Genomic DNA, 19022 nt, shown 5'->3' on the forward strand with positions numbered 1-19022 from the left:
CAAACTCATGACTTCGATCTTTCTTATTAAGTGATTCACTAGGAAAAACCAGATCAAATTAAAAGAGCAACTCATTTTTGAATTTTGACATCGCTTGTAATGATTTTAAAAAGCACATAAATGATGGGGGAAACTGAGAATTTCTAAACTGAATCAATTAAACTAGTGCGTCACAAAATGATTCACTGTTTCGAAGCATATCACGAATAATTTGATTCAGATCGGGCCTTAAAAATCGTGTATTGCGAATCATTTGATTTAAATTGGGACTTCAGAGCGGGTTCGCAAATCATTTGACTTAGATTGGAACTTTGCATATCACAAATCAGTTGATTTAGATTGGAACTTCAGACCAAGAATCTTGAATATCCAAGTGAGTGATTCGCGATCCACGCTCCGAGTCCTAAACTGAAATGATGGTTCACGAATCATTATTCAGTTCGGGACTTCAGAGTGGGTTTGTGAATCTTTTGCTTTAGATCGGAACCTAGGAGCATGAATCGCGAATCATTTGATTCAGGTCGGGATTTCAAAGTGCGCATCACAAATCATTAATTTCAGATCAGGATTTTGTTGTGGTTTCGTGAATCTTTTTTTTTTCAGATTTTTTTCTTAAACAGTAGAAAACATGAAGCCATATGTGAGATCAATCAAGTGAGAAAATCCATAAAGTAGTGCTTGAAATGTCCTTGAAAGTCCTGGAATTTCATTTTACAGTATCTGTACGAACCCTTGTAATGAACTATTCCATTCATCAAAAACACTATCATAATGACACCATCATCTTTTCGAAGAAGTAAAGGAAAGGCAGAGTCTACCTGTTTTCTATCAGTTTATCATGTACTTTGTCAATAGGAGGTGACCTTAAAAAATCAGCCCTCTTACAATGGATTTTTTAAAGCAAACAGCTGATCATTGCGAAGTAAAATTTAATTAGCATTAAATTTACTATCTAAGAATCACTTTGGAATTTTACGAAGGAATGTGAAAGTAAAGCATAAAACTGTCAGCTCACTCTAGCATTCAGAAGGCACTATTATAGTCCAACGTATACAATGCAACACTGCCTTTATTTCCTACAATGCTTAAGATTACCTTTTCAATTTGCGTTACAGAACCACCAATCACCATCACTAAACTGCTGGATGACTACCATGTTGTGGTTGGAGAAAGAGTGGAGTTTGAGATTGAAGTGTCTGAGGAGGGAGCACACGTCATTTGGTAAACAAACTACAAACCTAAACTACAAACAGGCAATCGTTTACATCATCAAGATATCAATAATGCTTTTGTTAGTTACACAATATATATAATACAAAGGATCATAACTGTTTTCAAAATCAATTAAAAAAAAGAAACAAAGAGAAATGTTTCTCGAGCAACAGAATCAGCATATTAGACTGATTTGTGAAGGATCATGTGGCTCTAAAGCCTGGAGTCATGATGCTGAAAATTCATCTTTGATCACAGCAATCAATTACATTTTAACATATATTCACATTGAAAACCGTTAATTTAAAAGTAATATTTCACATTTTTACTGTATTTTTAATTAAATAAATGGATCCTTGGTGAGCATAAGAGACTTCTTTTAAAAACCCTTTTTTTTAAATCAGTAACACTTTACAGTAAGATCTCATTTCTTAACATTAGTTAATGTATTAACTAACATGAACAATTTAATAATGCATTAGTACATGCTGGAATTAACATTAACTAAGAATAATAAATGCTGTAGAAGTATTGTTTATTCTTAGTTCATGTCAACTCATGTTAACTAATGAACCTTATTGTAAAGTATTACCAAAAAAAATCGTATTTATCCCACATTTTTGACCGGCCATGAATGTATGTGTAACCGCAGGATGTTTGAGGATAAGGAGTTGTCTCGAGATGACAAAAATGTGAAGTATCGTTTTAAAAAGGACGGGAAACGCCACTGGCTTATTATTCAGGAGGCATCCTTAGAGGACAATGGGATGTACTTTGTTTACACCAACGGAGGCCAATCGAAGGGAGAGCTCATCGTTGAAGGTAAAATCTGATCTGTTCATACAGTCCTCACCAGTTGTTTAACTAGTGGTTCTCCAGACTAAAGTTAAAAAGCTTCAATTGGTTATTCTTCTCTTTGTCAAACTCAACCCCAGAGAAGGAACTGGAGGTGTTGCAAAGTATCGCAGATCTTACAGTCAAATCGGCAGAGCAAGCAATGTTCAAGTGTGAGGTGTCTGACGAGAAAGTTACAGGAAAATGGTTTAAGGATGGTGTGGAAGTTCAGCCCAGTGACCGTATCAAGATTTCCCATATCGGCAGGTGAGAATTCAGACACATGCACACGTTTACTTGGCTCAGATGTTACTGTACAGGTTTAAAATATGTGTGCGTGTGACTTCAGGATTCATCGTTTAACCATTGATGACGTCAAGCCTCAGGATGCTGGAGATTACTCGTTTGTCCCAGATGGTTATGCGCTCTCGATCTCTGCTAAACTCAACTTCCTGGGTGAGAAGGAAATTCTGTGACCAAAACTATCTCAGATTTGTTATGACCGAACATAATCAGATCATTCTTTTTCTTTCAGAAATCAAGATCGACTACGTTCCCAGACAAGGTAGGACAAAGATCAGACCTTCAGCCAGACTTCTTAATTTCTTTTTCCAACAGTCTTACATTGAACTAGCATTATCAGAAGTTTGCCAGCAGACCAGTGGCTGCTTGCACAAAATGCTTGGACTTGTCTAAACAAGTTAGTCAAGACAGGTCATAACTTTTTTAAGATTGTTCCATAAAAATGTAGGTTGGTAGATTGATAGTTCTAAAGACATAATCTTAACATAGACGCTAAGGTTATGCAACTGACTCTCTAACCCCACTTGCTTTTATCCACTTACTTTGTCTTGCTCCTTTAAGATCCTCCTAAGATCCATTTGGATGTGGCTGGTAACATGGTTTCTCAGAACACCATCATCGTTGTTGCTGGTAACAAGTTGCGTCTGGATGTGGAGATCACAGGAGAACCCGCTCCCACCGTCTCCTGGATGAAGGGAGACAAGGTACACAAAATGATGTCGCATAACCAGTCGCGATCATTTAAATAACTAATAAACAGTTTTATAAATTACTTTATTAAGAGACCTAGTGGCCTAGTGGGTAATATACATGCTTCAAATATGGATGCACCGATATGGCATCTCTACAAGGGTTATCGTTAACTAAATAAACAAAATATAAATATTAGATGACATACCTAAAATAAAACTGGAAATAAATTTGCATTTAAGCACTAAAACTGAATTAAACTAAAACTAACACTGAAATAAAAAAAATAGGTTAAACCTAAATAGTAATATTTAATATTTAGTAAGAACAATACTTCTAAACTAACTCTGAACAAACAAACAAGAACAAACTAATAAAAATAACAAAACCATAGAGCAAAATGACAAAAAATGTAAATAAAAAATGTAAATAAAATTATATAAAAAAAATAAAACATAATTCAGATACTAAGGAAAAATTAATAGTATATAAATAATAATTAAATAACACTTATTTCTAAATTCTTCATATGAAACAAAATGAATACAGAGTGGGAAAATGCTTTTAATTAAATATATTTTTACTTTTATTTGCACAGGTATAACTTCAATTGAAATCAAAATTAATTATATATGCTTATAGCCAGGGTTTTAAATAGAAAATATAATATGCACAAATATAACATAAAGAAACAAAATGCATGCATGCCATGGATAAAAAACTGACTTGTCTTATTTTATTTTATTTGTGTTAAACAATGTTTTGTGTAATTTTGATCAAATAAATGCAGCTTTGGTGAGCAGAAGAGACTTGAAAAATATTTAAAACTGAAATAAAAACAAATTAAACCTAAATAGTAATATTTAAAAAGAACAATACTTCTAAACAAGAACAAACTAATAACAATAACAAAACCATAGAGCAAAATTACTAAACATTTAAATTAAAAAACTATATAAAAATAAAAGATAATTCAGATATTAAGAAAAAATGTATATTATATAAATAATACTTAAATAACACTCATTTCTACATGCTTCAAATGACACAACCTAATATAGAATGCTTTTAATTGAATTTAATTTTTATGTTATTTACACAAATATGACTGCAGTTAAAATTAAATGTAGGCCTTCTGTGAACAAATTAAATAATGAAAATATACATGTTTTTAGCCAGGGTTTTAAAATGGAAATGTAATTTTCACAAATATAACATAAAGAAACAATGGGTGCATTCCATGGATAAAGACTTGACTGAATTTTTTTTTTATTTTCTTTTATTTGTGTTGAACAATTTTCTGTAAATTTGTGATCAAATAAATGCAGCATTGGAGAGCAGAAGAGACTTGGAAATGGTGGTGTATTTATGTGAAATTAATAAATACATTTTAAAAACCATATAACAAAATGTTGCCGTATTTATTAAATATGCTCTGTTTGTAATGTATATGAAAAAGCTAAAATAATAGTATTAGTGTTTGCCATGAATAAATAAAACCTCTATCCCTGTGTTTTACAGCCAGTGACAGAAGCAGAGGGACGTGTGCGTGTGGAAAACAGGAAAGACCTCAGCTGTTTCGTCATTGAAGGAGCAGAGCGAGATGATGAGGGCAACTACAATATCACTGTCACCAACCCCGCCGGCGAGGACAAAGCCAACCTATTCATCAAAATCGTAGGTGTGTTTTCAGCACTGCCTCTTTCTTCCTGCAGATGGCACTGTGATTCTGACCAGTAATGTCAATAAAAGTAGTTTTTCTGGCTACGAACCCTACAGCGACCTCTGAGGAGTGAATCACTGTTAGTGTGAATGCACCTTTAGGGTCTAAATGCAAATGCACATGCACATTACATTTATGCACTGGCCAAATGCTTTTATCCAAAGTGACTTACATTGCACTCAAGGTAAACATCTTATCAGCTCATGCAATCCCTGATAATCAAACCCATGCCGTCTGAAGTCTCTCCTGTGTTGCAGACGTTCCTGATCCTCCTGAGAACGTGAAGTGCACTGGAGTAGGAGAAGACTGTGCCACTATTATCTGGGAGCCTCCAAAGTTTGATGGAGGAGCACCTCTGAAAGGTAACACAACACTCACACAACTGTAAATACTGGTACAGGTAACTCAGTCCTACCCATTTAGGTACAAACCCAGCATTTGACACATTTAGAAGTAATCAGTGCATCATCACAATCTGTTCTGCTTCTGTTTCCTAGGCTATCTGATGGAGAGGAAGAAGAAAGGATCATCCAGATGGACGAAACTTAACTTTGAAGTCTATGAGGGCACAACATACGAGGCCAAGCGCATGATTGAAGGCATTCTGTATGAGATGAGAGTTTTCGCAATCAATGGAATCGGAATGTCGGCTCCCAGCCTCAACTCTAAACCATTCATGCCAATTGGTGAGAAGGTTGTGCTATTGCTTTCTTATGAATCTTTGATGTCTCCTGTTTTAACTCTTGATTTCTCTCTCTTAGCCCCCACCAGCGAGCCCACAAAGCTGATTGTTGATGATGTAACAGACACTACGTGCTCACTGAAGTGGCTGGCTCCTGAGAGGATTGGAGCTGGAGGGCTGGATGGATACATCATTGAATTCTGCAAGGAAGGAGGTGAGTTTCTCCAAGGCTATATGTGTATATTTAGTGTCCAAGGCAAAATTTGTCACTTTTTATTTAAAGAACTAAAACTAAAACACACAGACATTTAAAAAAAAAATACAACAAAATAATAAAATAAATCTTAAAGTAAAATAAATAATAATAATAATAATAATAATAATAAATTCAAATAAATTAAATAATTAAATTAATAAAATAAAAAATGTTTATAGTAGTCAGTGTTTTGGTTATACATCTTATACGTATTGATATTTATGTTTTTGCTTTAAAAGGTTATTTAACTTTTAAATTTAAAAATGATTTACATTTAAAACCGGAGTCATTATTTTGTTTGCTAGCAAGTGTTTAACACTGAGAGTAAAATAATAAAAATCAATGTAAAAAATAATAAAAATGTAAAAATATGTAAAAAAAAAAAAAAAAAATGTAAAAATAATAAAAGTCAATGTTTTCTTTAAATGAACACTTAATTTAGTAATAAATGTCATCATTTTTTATTTCTATGCAACAATATAACAACATTTTGATATATAGTTGCATATTTTATAAATGACAATAATTGTGTGTGTGTGTGTGTATACACATACACACGCAACTAAAACACTAAAATGCCACAGAAATATATAATGTGAATGAATCATTGAATCAAATTTTTGAATCAGCTCATTTAAATAAAAAAAATTATAACTTACTGTACCAGTTTTTTCTACTGAATTTCAAATGGGAGTTTTTAACATTCATTCATTTCTCATTAATCTTATGACGAGGACAATATTGCTTAATTTTCTTTGGCTACCAAAATCATTGCAAATATATGGTGCATATTTAATATATCATCCAGCTCAATAACATGCCCTGATCCTTTTTTTTTTAATTAATAATGCAATTGTTTATTTTTTGTTTATTTATTTTTATTTTGTAATTATTAAACATATAATGTTTTCAATATATATTTTTTTTATTTTAATTTGTAATTTTTTATTTAATTATTATAAATATGTGACCCTGGACCACAAAACCAGTCGTAAGGGTCAATTTCTTGAAATCATCTTCTGAAAGCTGAATAAATAAGCTTTCCGTTGATGTATGGTTTGTTAGGATAGGACAATATTTGGCCCGATTTGAAAGTCTGGAATCTGAGGGTGCAAAAAAATCACCTTTAAAGTTATCCAAATGAAGTAACAAATAATAACAATTTTTTAGAATTATAATAACAATATTTAGAATTATTTTACACAATTTTTTTTTTTTTTTTTTTAATAAGCTCAAAATTAGCCATTCGCTGTCTTTTTTTTGTCAGTCGAACCACTTTGATATAAATAATATTATAATATTTCACATTTGCAAGTTTATGGTTGTCTGATGTCAGACACATATGTAAATATAAAAAATAATTCTTGTTATTTTGGTTTTAATTATTATTAGCAATGCTTTTTATAATTCTTTCTCTGTCTCTGCGTGTCAGAAACGGAGTGGCATCCTGCAAACACGGATCTCGTTGAGCGTCAGAGTTACGTGGTGAGAAACCTTCCCACCGGAGAGAAGGTGAATTTCCGTGTGGTTGCAGTCAATGTGGCAGGCCGCAGCCCTCCTGCACTGCTCGGGCAGCCCGTCACCGTCAGAGAGATTATGGGTGAGGAGAAAACAAGATTCAGGAATATAATATTCATTTCTTGCAAACCTATTCCTTCATAGTGGTGTTCTCCTCTCATTTCAGAGCATCCTAAGATCCGTCTGCCTCGTGAACTCAGAACCAAGTACATCAAAAGAGTCGGAGAGAAAATCAATCTTGTTATCCCCTTCCAGGTGTGTATGTGAAATACATATAAACCACATCTATGATAAAGCACATTGTTTCACATATTAACAAGTGTATGTGTTTTTCAGGGCAAACCTCGACCTGTTGCTACATGGCTGAAGGATGGCCAGCCGGTGGATGAAAAGAAAGTGGGTGTCAGGAACTCAAATGTCGACTCCATCCTTTTCATCCGCTCTGCTGAGAGAGAGCACTCTGGAAAATACACACTTAAGTTGCAAATTGAAAACATGGAGGACTCAGCCACGTTAGACATCCGAATTGTAGGTAAGATGGCATAGACTGTTTAAAGACATGTAGATATGGTTTTAACCATCTTACATTATTATTTATGAATATCATTAAAAATAGTGGTTGACTAAATAAGGACTTTACAATAGACAATGGGGATTCTGATATACAGAAAGCATGTTATCTGAAATAATAGTGATATGTAATGCAATTAAACAAATAATAACAAATATTTTTTACACAATATTTAAAATTATTTTACAAATTTCTGTAAAAAAAAATATATATTTTGTTTTGTTTTTTTAAACAATCTATTTTTGTCAGTCGAAACACTTTGATGACAAATAATATAATAATATAATATTTACTTTTACATTTAATAAATACATTTCCAAGTTTATGCATGTCTGATGTCAGAATATGATCACATGAAATGCAGGTTAACAAAATATTTCATCTTTTTAGTTATTTTGAATGTTTTTATTTGACAGTTATTTAAATAAATTAATAATTTTACATTTTTAATTATTATTAATTTATTAGATTTATTTAGTTTTTTTTTTCTTTCTAAATATAAATCATTAAAAATATTTAGATTATTAGACATTTAGATATTGATGTGAATATAAAAAATTGTAAATGTATTTATTAATTTTAATTTTACATTTTGGATTATTCATTTAAATGTGGAAATATTACATATTATATATGTAATATTGAAGTGCAACATCAAACTTTGTCTGGCCGCCACGGACACGCCCTCCAACGAAAACTTAAGATCTTCACAATTTAACATGGCAAAGGCCTTTAGAGTAGACTGACCAAATTTGGTGTTGTTCTGAATAAATCTCTAGGACGAGTCCGTTACAGAGTAAAACTTGTCACTTCCTGTTGTCAGCAGGTGACGCTATGACTATAACTGAATATGATCATACGTATGTGTTCAGGACCGGACTCTTATTAAACATGTGAAGTTTGGGGCAGATCAGACTTTGTATGGCTGAGTTATAACAACTTCCTTTTTCATGGCGAATCGTCGAAATTTGACAGGCCGCCACGGACACGCCCTCCAACGAAAACTCTAGATCTTCGCAATTTAACATCACAAAGGGCTTTAGATTAGACTGACCAAATTTGGTGTTGATCTGAATAAATCTCTAGGAGGAGTTCATTTTAATACGACACCTGGAAATGGCAAAAATAAAAAAAAAAAATAACCGACTTCCTGTTGGGTTTCAGATTTTGCTCCAAGAGACTTTTTTGTGGGTATTGGTGTGTTACATGTGTGTACCAATTTTCATACGTGTACGTGAAACGTAGCGGGAGGGGCACTTCATTGTGTAATATATGTAAATATTACACAATATAGTACATTTTTAAGATTTAATTCTCAATGAAATCTTAAAATTATTAAAGTTTTATGTAAATATATAAAGCATTTAAAAAAGATTCTCATTTTATATTTTGAATGTAATTATTATTCATTTATTTAGTTTATTTCATTATTTATGTTAATATCAATCATTTTAAAAGTATATATTTTGGATTTAATTATTATTCATTTAATTATGGAAAATACATAATTTAATTTTACATTTTTAAGATTTAATGCTTAATTAAATCTTACTATTATTTATTTAATCATTCATAATCCTGTTAACTCCCAAACTTCCTCCAGTTCCCTCACGAATCCCAGTTTTGCAAAACTTGAATTGACAGCCATAAAATCTCCCTCTGTCTTATCACTCACATGCTGAACGCTGATTTACTCCAGAGACGTTCATCAAGTTCATCTGTCACTTCAACTCTCTTCCCAGATAAACCCAGCCCTCCATGTCAAGTGCAAGTGACTGACGTCTGGGGTTTCAACGCCGCGTTGGAATGGAAACCACCCAAAGATGACGGCAACTGTGAGATCACCGGGTACACGATCCAGAAAGCAGACAAGAAAACCAAGGTGAGAGATTTGATCTCCATTTATCCACAAAACCACTTTGGATTGTTGACCAAAAATAAGTCTGTCATCATTTACTCACCCTCATATCTTTCTCAGACTTCAGTATGACTTCAGATGACTAGTAATATAGTCATATAGTCTACTGTTTTAGTGATTTATCATCATTTTTTGATCTCTACAGCATCCATCCATTTACCGTAGGGTGTTTGGAACAACATGAGGGTGAATAAATGATGACAGAACTTTTATTTTTTGGGTGAATGACTCTCTTTATCCAGCACTTTATCACATGTAATGCTCTCACCCGTAGGAGTGGTTTACGGTGTATGAGCACAATCGCCGCACTAACTGCACCGTCTCTGACCTCGTCATGGGAAACGAGTACATGTTCCGCATCTACAGCGAGAACCTCTGCGGACTCAGTGAAGATCCCTGCATGAGCAAGAACACCGCTGTCATTGCCAAGACCGGTCAGTGTGGTGAACTCCATACATGTCGGGAAAATGGCACTATAATAATGAAACTTAGATGTTCCACTGCACTGCAAAAAGCAGAACAAAACGTATTAAAAGCAGATCAATTATGGTTACTGTTGTTGACTGGCAAACTAATTAGAGCTGCATTTTAGGATATTATATCATTATGGCTTTAAAATAGTCATTGTTATTAATATATAATAAAATATATATATATTATTATTAATATTACACTGCCAGTCAAAAGTTTTGAACAGTAAGATTTGTAATGTTTTTAAAGAAGTTTCTTCCGGTCATCAAGCCTGCGTTTATTTGATACAAAGTACAGCAAAAACAGTAGAACTGTTTTCTATTTGAATATATTTTAAAATGCTGAATTTTCAGCATCATTACTCCAGTCTTCAGTGTCACAAGATCCTTCAGAATCATTCTAATATGCTGATTTGCTGTTCAAGAAACATTTATTATTATTATCAATATTTAAAACAGTCAAGTACATTTTTTCAGTATGTCTTTGATTAAAAGAATGATCCAAAAGATCAGCATTTATCTGAAATGAAAAGCTTTTGTAAAAGCTTGGAGTCATTACAAGAAAGAAATTATAGAAATTAATACTTTTATTTAGCAAGGATGTTTTAATTGATCAAAAGTGACAATAAAGACATTTATTATTTAAGACATTTAAAGATTTCTGTTTTAGATCAATTCTGTCCTTCTGAACTTTTTATTCATCACAGAAACCTGGAAAAATTCTATGTGGCTGTTTTTAGGATAATAATAATAATAATAATAATAATAATAAATGTTTTTTTGAGCAGCAAATCAGAATATTAGAATGATTTCTGAAGGATCATGTGACTGGAGTAATGATTCTAAAAATTGAAATCACAGGAATAAATTACATTTTAAAACATTGATAAAAAACGTAATTTTATAATTAATAAAATACTGTTTTATTACTAAACATAAAATACAGAAAAACAAAATTTCACAGCAAAATACAAAAATGTGTAAAAATCAACTAATTATTATTTTTATTAGTAGTAGTATTATTGTGTTTGTAGGGCTTGTATATAAATATTAAATATTACTCTTGTAATATTTCACTGTTAAATAAAAAAATGTGTAAATAAGAAAAATAAGAAAATATTTTCTTCATTACAAGTGTAAAAGTCTAATATTTATGGTTTGGATCACAAAACCAGTCATAAGGGTCATTTTTTCAAAATTGAGATTTATACATTATATTAAAGCTGAATAAATAAGCTTTCCGTTGATGTATGGTTTGTTAGGATAGGACAATATTTGGCCAAGATACAACTATTTAAAAATGAGGAATCTGAGGGTGCAAAAAAATCAAAATATTGAGAAAATTGCCTTTAAAGTTCTTCAAATAATGTTCTTAACTAATCAAAAATTAAGTTTTCATACATTTACAGTAGGAATTTTACAAAATATCTTTATGGAACATGATCTTTACTTAATATCCTAATGATTTTTGCCATAAAAGAAAAATCAATAATTTTAACCCATACAATGTATTTTTGGCTATTGCTACAAATAAACCCCAGCTGGTTTTGTGGTCCAGGGTCACAAATATGTATTGCTTAAAGTCTTACAAATGTTAAACCTTCACACTTTTATTTTATAAGAAAATTATGCATGTGCGTTTCCAAATGTACATTAGAAGCAACCCAAACTCAATCACTCTGAACATGCAATGTAAATATTTATTGACTTAAATCTAGCCTTTGTAATTTGATAATCTCAGTATTCATGCAGCCCTATAACTAATACTATAGTATATTCACACAAACATGTTACATTGGACTGTGTTTGCTAGATATCATTTTAGCACACAAATGATTATCAATTTCTCAATGTCACACTGTCAGATTTGGCATTGAAACGAGCTCCCTACAAGGAGAAGGACATGAACTGTGCTCCTAAGTTCACCACGCCCCTCGTTGATCGATCTGTGACTATCGGCTACAGCATGGCCATCAGCTGCGCCGTCAGAGGCTTACCAAAAGTAAGAGACAACGATCATCTCAGCAGACATACAGTCAACATACTCTATCGAACACAAGGACAGAGTCATTAGCATGAGATCTATTTAGTTAATAAATAAATGCCTCTGAGCAGAGCAGTTTGACCTCTTTGTGTTTCCGTGCAGCCGAAGATCATCTGGATGAAAAACAAGATGATAATAGGTGACAATCCAAAGTTCCTGATGCAAAATAACCAGGGGGTTTTGACTCTGAACATCCGCAAACCCAGCACCTTCGACAGCGGAAAGTACTCTTGCAAGGCTGTAAATGAGCTCGGAGAAGATGAGGTGGAGTGCAAATTGGAAATCAGAGGTAAAGTACATGTACACTGGAAAGAAATCGTTGGAAACAAATTTGAAGGAGAAAACGCTAGTAATTTTCACAAATGATTATAAAGAAAATGCAAGAAATGCATTGAATTAAATGTGAAATTTTGAGGTGGAACATTTTTACATCTTTATTTACAACTATCTATATTTTATGAGGCAAACATCTTAATAAATAATAAATAATTCCTTAATAAAAATCTAAAGGTTCATGGGGAGTTTTACGTGCTAGAAAATATTATTAAATAATTTATTAAATAATTTATAAATGAATCATGATATTTCAGGACATTTGTCCCTAAAATGTTTAAATATGTATTAAGCTTAGCCTTGCTTAAGGTATTTGTAAATTACTTTAATGGCATTTAAGGACATTTATCCCTAAAACATTTTCAATATGAATTATATTTTAGCTTATTTTGGGGCATTTTTTCGTTATTTTAATCACAATTAAGAATATTTATCCCTAAAAATATTTAAAATGTGTTATATTTAGCATTTTTTTTAGCATTTTGCCATTTATTTAAAAATATTTAAACATCCATTATATATAGCCTATTTTGGTATATTTATTATTTTTATGCCATTTAAGGACATCCCTAAAAATATTTAAAAATTAATTATATTTTAGTCTGTTAATTAAAAATTATTTATCCCTAAAACTATTTAAATATGCATTAGATTTAACTATTTTGGGGAAATTTACATTATTTTAATGAAATTTAAGGACATTTATCCCTAAAAATATTTTAAAATGAATTATATATTTGCCTGTTTTGGGGACTTTTTCTTTATTTTCATGACAATTAAAAATATTTATCCCTAAAAATATTTAAATATGCATTAGATTTTGTCATTTTGTCGTTTATTTAAAAATATGTAAACATGCATTATATATAGCCTATTTGTGGGTATTTTTACATTATTTTCATGGCATTTAAGGACATTTATTCTAAAAATGTTAATTATTAATTATTTTTAGCCTATTTTGGGCATTTAGTCATTATTTAATGACATTTAAGAACATTTATCCCTAAAAAGGATTTGAGGTAGAACATCTTTCCATATTTATTTACAACTTCAGAATATCTGTGTATTATGAGGCAAACGTCTTAATAAATAGTAAATAATTCTTTAATAAAAATCTAAAGGTTCATGGGTAGTTTTAGGTGCTAGAAAATATTATTAGCTCACTATGAAACCCATATAGTCCTGTGTGGGAACAAGAGTTCATTGTTTTCGACGCAGTACTTCAGTGATTCACTAGAGGGTGCATGCAGTACAGTGGCGCCTTCAGTGTTTCCTTAATTAAACTGCTGTGTCATGTTTTCTGACATGCTTGTGTCGCAAGTTAAACACTATTACCAGGAAAACCTCTGTATAACATTAGAGTCTATCATCAGACAACATCCAGCTGGAAACTTGCTCGACACAGACAAAGAATATGAGCAAACAAAGTTATGCAAGCGATCGTCTCTTAGGCAAATCATTGCTGGAGGAGGATGAATACATTTAAGGCGATTTAATGTATATGTGTCATACTGACAGCACACAAGCTTAAGATGCAGGAAACAACTGGATGCTTTATGGGTTTCCAACTGTGCAACATGTTACAGAAAGATAATTAAAGCAGGAAAGTCATACTTAATTTCACATTTCTCTTTTTAGTAATGCCAGTGGCTGGCATTTAAAATAGCACATTATCATAGTGCTGCATTTGAATTCTGTGCGCAGAACATATAAAGTAGATATTATGCACATTTTCTGCTCATTCGATTCACTAATCTTCACAATTTACAGTTAGATATCCAAAGCCCGCTTGCTTGTTCATATTTTCCGCAATTTATAGATCTGTCAATCTGGTTATAATAATGTATATTGTATGTATGCATTATAGCCTATATTTAAGGACATTTATCCCTAAAAATATTTAAATATGTATTACATTTAGGCGTTTTTAGGGCATTTTTAGGACATGTCTTTCATGGCATTTAAGGACATTTATCCTTTAAATATTTAAATATGAATTATATTTTAGCCTTTTTTTTTTTTTTTTTTTTTTTTTTTTTATTTATGACAATTAAGAACATTTATGCCTAAAAACATTTAAATATGTATTAGATTTAGCATATTTTTAGCATATATATATATTAATAGCATATTTTTTACATTACTATCATGATATTTAAGGACATTTATCCCTAAAAGTATTTAAATATGTTTTAAATTTAGCCTTATTTAAGGTATTTTTAAATTACTTTAATGACATTTAAGAGCATTTATCCCTAAAAATATGTAAATTAGCCTATTCTGGGGCATTTTTAAATTACGGTAATGATATTTATGGACATTTATCCCTAGAAATATTTAATAATCTATTATAGTTACCCTGTATTGTATTGTATGTATTATATGTAGCCTGTAAGAACATTTATCCCTAAAAATATTTTAAAATAAATTATATTTTAGCCTAATTTTTGACATTTTTACATACTTTACATTACATTTAAAAACAATTATCCTAAATTTGTAAAAATAAATTATATTTTAGCCTATTTTATTTCATTTTCATGACATTTATGAACATTTATCCCTAAAAAATTTTAAATATGTACTATATTTAGCATATTTTGGGCATTTACATTACTTTCATGATATTTAAGCACATTTATCCCTGAACATATTTAAATGTGTATTAAATTTAGCCTTGTTTAAGGTATTTTTAAATTACTTTATTTTTACTAGTATTATATTTTACTAGTATTTTTACATTATTTACATTATTGTCATGACATTCAAGAACATATATCCCAAAAATGTGTAAATATGTATTATATTTAGCCTTATTTAAGGTATTTTTAAATTTATTTTAATGATATTTATTGACATTTATCCCAAAATATTTAAAAATGTATTATATTTAGCCTGTATTATGTGAATTTTACTTTACTTTCATGGCATTTAAGGACATTTTTCTGTAAAATATTTAAATATGAATTATATTTCAGCCTATTTTTGGGCATTTTTACATAATTTTCATAGCATTTAAGGACATTTTTCCCTAAATTATTTGAATATAAATTATATTTCAGCCTATTTTGGGGCATTTTTATTATATTAATTACATTTCTGAACACTTATTCATAAAATATTTAAATGTGTGTTATATTTACCCTTATTTAAGGTATTTTTAAATTAGTTTTGTGGCATTTAAGGACAGTTATCTCTAAAATATATATATTTTAATATGTGTTATATTTTCACTTATTTTTAGGCATTTTTCCATTTTTTCATGACATTTAAGAACACTCATCCCTACAAAAATTAAAATATCTATTATATTTAGCCTGTTTTTGGCCATTTTTACATTCCTGTAATGCCATTTAAGGTAATTTATCCATAAAATATTTAAATATGTATTATATTTAGCCATATTTAAGGTATTTTTAAATTACATTTGTGGCATTTAAGGACAATTGTCTCTAAAAATATATATATATATATATATATATATATATATATTTTAATATGTATTATATTTTCACCTATTTTTAGCCATTTTTCCATTTTATCATGACACTTAAGAACACTCATCCCTACAAAAATTAAAATCTTTATTATATTTAGAGCCTATTTTTGGCCATTTTTATTTCCTGTAATCCCATTTAAGGTAATTTATCAATAAAATATTTAAATATGCATTACATTTAGCCTGTTTTTACTACATTTTTACGATATGTATCCCTCAAATTCTAATCACGGTAATGCAAAAAACATCTATTCTCATTATAGTCTTAACATCAGCATAGTTTGAGTACAACAGATACTCCCATGAAGTATTTCATTATATCATTATTGTTTTATGAGCAATATGAATACACAGCATATCCTATCTCATGTCTTCTCACAAATACTTTCTCTCTCTCTCTCTCTCCTGAACGCAGCCGCACCGATAGAGAAGAAGGACTAGGATGCATGAAAGCAGCGTCAACAGCAGAGATGAAACGGATGGGAAATGACATCGACTGAGTATGATCCGTCATAAACTTATGTTTTAAAGTCACTCGTGTTTGCCAGGCTCTCGGTGTGAATGAAATAACTGACGGCGGCTTACGCGTTCTCATACTCTCGCTCTGGTTTTGTAGCTTTTGAAGGCTTTGAATAAACGCTCGGTTGACTGCATTAAGCCCCAGTGAGAAGTATTTTTATCAAAACTATAGCAACCGATGACGTTGTGCTACGAACAATTATGCATGTTCAAAAACAATGGCTTTAATAGGATCTGAAAATACAGATCCGTCCTTTCAACATGTAGTCGACATCTATCCTAGAATCAAAGTTGTGATCGATTACACTGATCTGAGTACATTATGTAAACGGATCTCTTATCTTAATGCTGTCTGAAATGATTAAATTGCTTTTATTTTGCTAGAATACTTGCACCCCAAACTGCATTGTCTGTGTAACTTGTATCTGTATTTGTTGTGTTGCAGAGCAGAAAATAAACTACTTTTATGACAACTGCACCATCACCGATTTCACAACACATCTGCAGGTGAAGATAAAGCACACACCAAAAAAGATATTTCATCTATTTTCTGTTCATTCGATCCATTCATCTTCACAATTTTTCTACAGTTAGATGTCTAAAGCCTAAATGGCTGAACTTATCATAGATCATAGATCCATTATCGGTTTATAATATAAACAGTTTACTCAACTGGTGTTTTAATGGCCAAGACAACATGTGTTAAATCTGATGATGTGAAAATAAGTATTGATTGGGATATGGGTTTTGACAAATGTTGTTGAATCTCACAGGTTCGGGTCGTATTTATTCTCGAAATTGAAATGTTGAATATTTAAGGACATTTATCCCTGAAACATTTAAATATGTATTATATTTAGGCTAATTTAGAATATTTGTACATTACTTTGTGTGTATGTATTATATTTTGCATATTTTAGGGTATTCTTACATTACTTTCATGACATTTAAGGATAAATTTAATATCTATTATATTTATATTTTTTCCTAAAATTAATTAAATATAAATTATATTTTAGCCTATTTTTGGGCATCATTATTGTCATGATATTTAAGAACATGTATCCCTAAATATGCATTATATTTGGTCTATTTTGGGACATTTTTAAATTACATTAATGATATTTTAAGGACATTTATCCCTAAAAATATTTAAAAATGTATTATATTTAGCCTGTATTAGGGATTTTTACTTTACTTTCATGGCTTTTAAGGACATTTATTCCTATAATATGTACATAAGAATAATATTTTAGCCTATTTTAGGGCATGTTTACATATTTTTCATGACATTTATGAACAATTGTCCCAAATATTTAAATATATATTATGTTTTAGCCTATTTTAGGGCATTTTTACATTTCTGCAATTGCATTTAAGGACATTTATCTATAAAAATAAAAGGACATACATTTTATTTTAATATACATTTTATTCAACCTTTTAAAATTACTTTCATGATATTTTTGTATATATTTGAGTTTATTGTCATTCTTGTTACTTTTTTCTCAAAATTAAAAGAAAAAATATTTATTTTTATTTAAAAAAAACAAACACATTTATATATTTATATAGAAATATATTTTTTGTTAAAAAAATTACTTTCATGACATTTAAGGACTCAATAAAATATTTAAATATTTATTCTATTTAGCATATTTTATGCTATTTTTAAATTTTGTCGATTGCATTTAAGGACATTTATTCCCCAAAAATATTTAAATATGTATTATATTTTGCATATTTTACAGGGATTTTTTACATTATTTTCAAGACATTTAAGTTTGTATATATTTAAGTTTATTGTCATTCTTAAATTTTTTTTCTCAAAATTAAAACAAAAACTTTATTAAATGACAAAACATAGCATCCAAGGACATTTATTTTTAAACATTTAAATATGTATTATAGTCAGCCTATTTTGGAGGCTTTTAACATTATTTTCATGATATTTAAGTTTATATATATTTACGTTTATTGTCATTCTCGTTACTTTTTTCTCAAAATTAAAAGAAAAATATTTATTTTTATTTTAAAATGACAAAACAAATACATACACCAATATATTTTTGTTAAAAATGACTTTCATGACATTTAAGGAATCAATAAAATATTTAAATATGTATTATATTTAGCATATTTTACAGGGGTTTTTGTACATTATTTTCAAGACATTTAAGTTTATATATATTTAAGTTTATTGTCATTCTCTTTACTTTTTTCTCAAAATGAAATGAAAAATATTTATTTTAAAATGACAAAACAAATACATACACAAATATATTTTTGTTAATAAATTATTTGACATTTAGGGACATTTATTTTATATATTTGTGTATGTATATATATATATATATATATATATATTATATATATTATTATTATTATTATTATTACTAGCCAAGTATTGACAGCAAAAAATCATAATCATAATAAAAACAAACCTTTCA

The 19022-nt window shown here is 30.0% G+C and overlaps 1 protein-coding gene across 2 annotated transcripts in view; it reads left to right on the forward strand.

The window, feature by feature from the left end:
- The window catches only part of mybpc2b (myosin binding protein Cb), a 32026-nt gene extending 14981 nt beyond the window's left edge, over positions 1–17045 (forward strand). For both annotated transcript variants that reach the window (XM_051134941.1, XM_051134940.1), the window contains 18 exons: positions 1116–1221; positions 1865–2034; positions 2148–2313; positions 2396–2502; positions 2582–2611; positions 2911–3053; positions 4561–4720; positions 5020–5124; positions 5260–5448; positions 5524–5658; positions 7133–7300; positions 7385–7473; positions 7555–7750; positions 9532–9671; positions 9982–10141; positions 12043–12179; positions 12324–12510; positions 16469–17045. In XM_051134941.1, the coding sequence (XP_050990898.1) occupies positions 1116–1221; positions 1865–2034; positions 2148–2313; positions 2396–2502; positions 2582–2611; positions 2911–3053; positions 4561–4720; positions 5020–5124; positions 5260–5448; positions 5524–5658; positions 7133–7300; positions 7385–7473; positions 7555–7750; positions 9532–9671; positions 9982–10141; positions 12043–12179; positions 12324–12510; positions 16469–16494 (2414 nt within the window). In that variant the 3' untranslated portion in view covers positions 16495–17045. The remainder of the gene's footprint in view (positions 1–1115; positions 1222–1864; positions 2035–2147; positions 2314–2395; positions 2503–2581; positions 2612–2910; positions 3054–4560; positions 4721–5019; positions 5125–5259; positions 5449–5523; positions 5659–7132; positions 7301–7384; positions 7474–7554; positions 7751–9531; positions 9672–9981; positions 10142–12042; positions 12180–12323; positions 12511–16468) is intronic.
- The last annotated feature ends 1977 nt before the right edge of the window (positions 17046–19022 follow it).

This window comes from Labeo rohita, chromosome 18 (assembly GCF_022985175.1).
Source record: "Labeo rohita strain BAU-BD-2019 chromosome 18, IGBB_LRoh.1.0, whole genome shotgun sequence".
In the NCBI taxonomy this organism is placed as follows: Eukaryota; Metazoa; Chordata; class Actinopteri; order Cypriniformes; family Cyprinidae; genus Labeo; species Labeo rohita.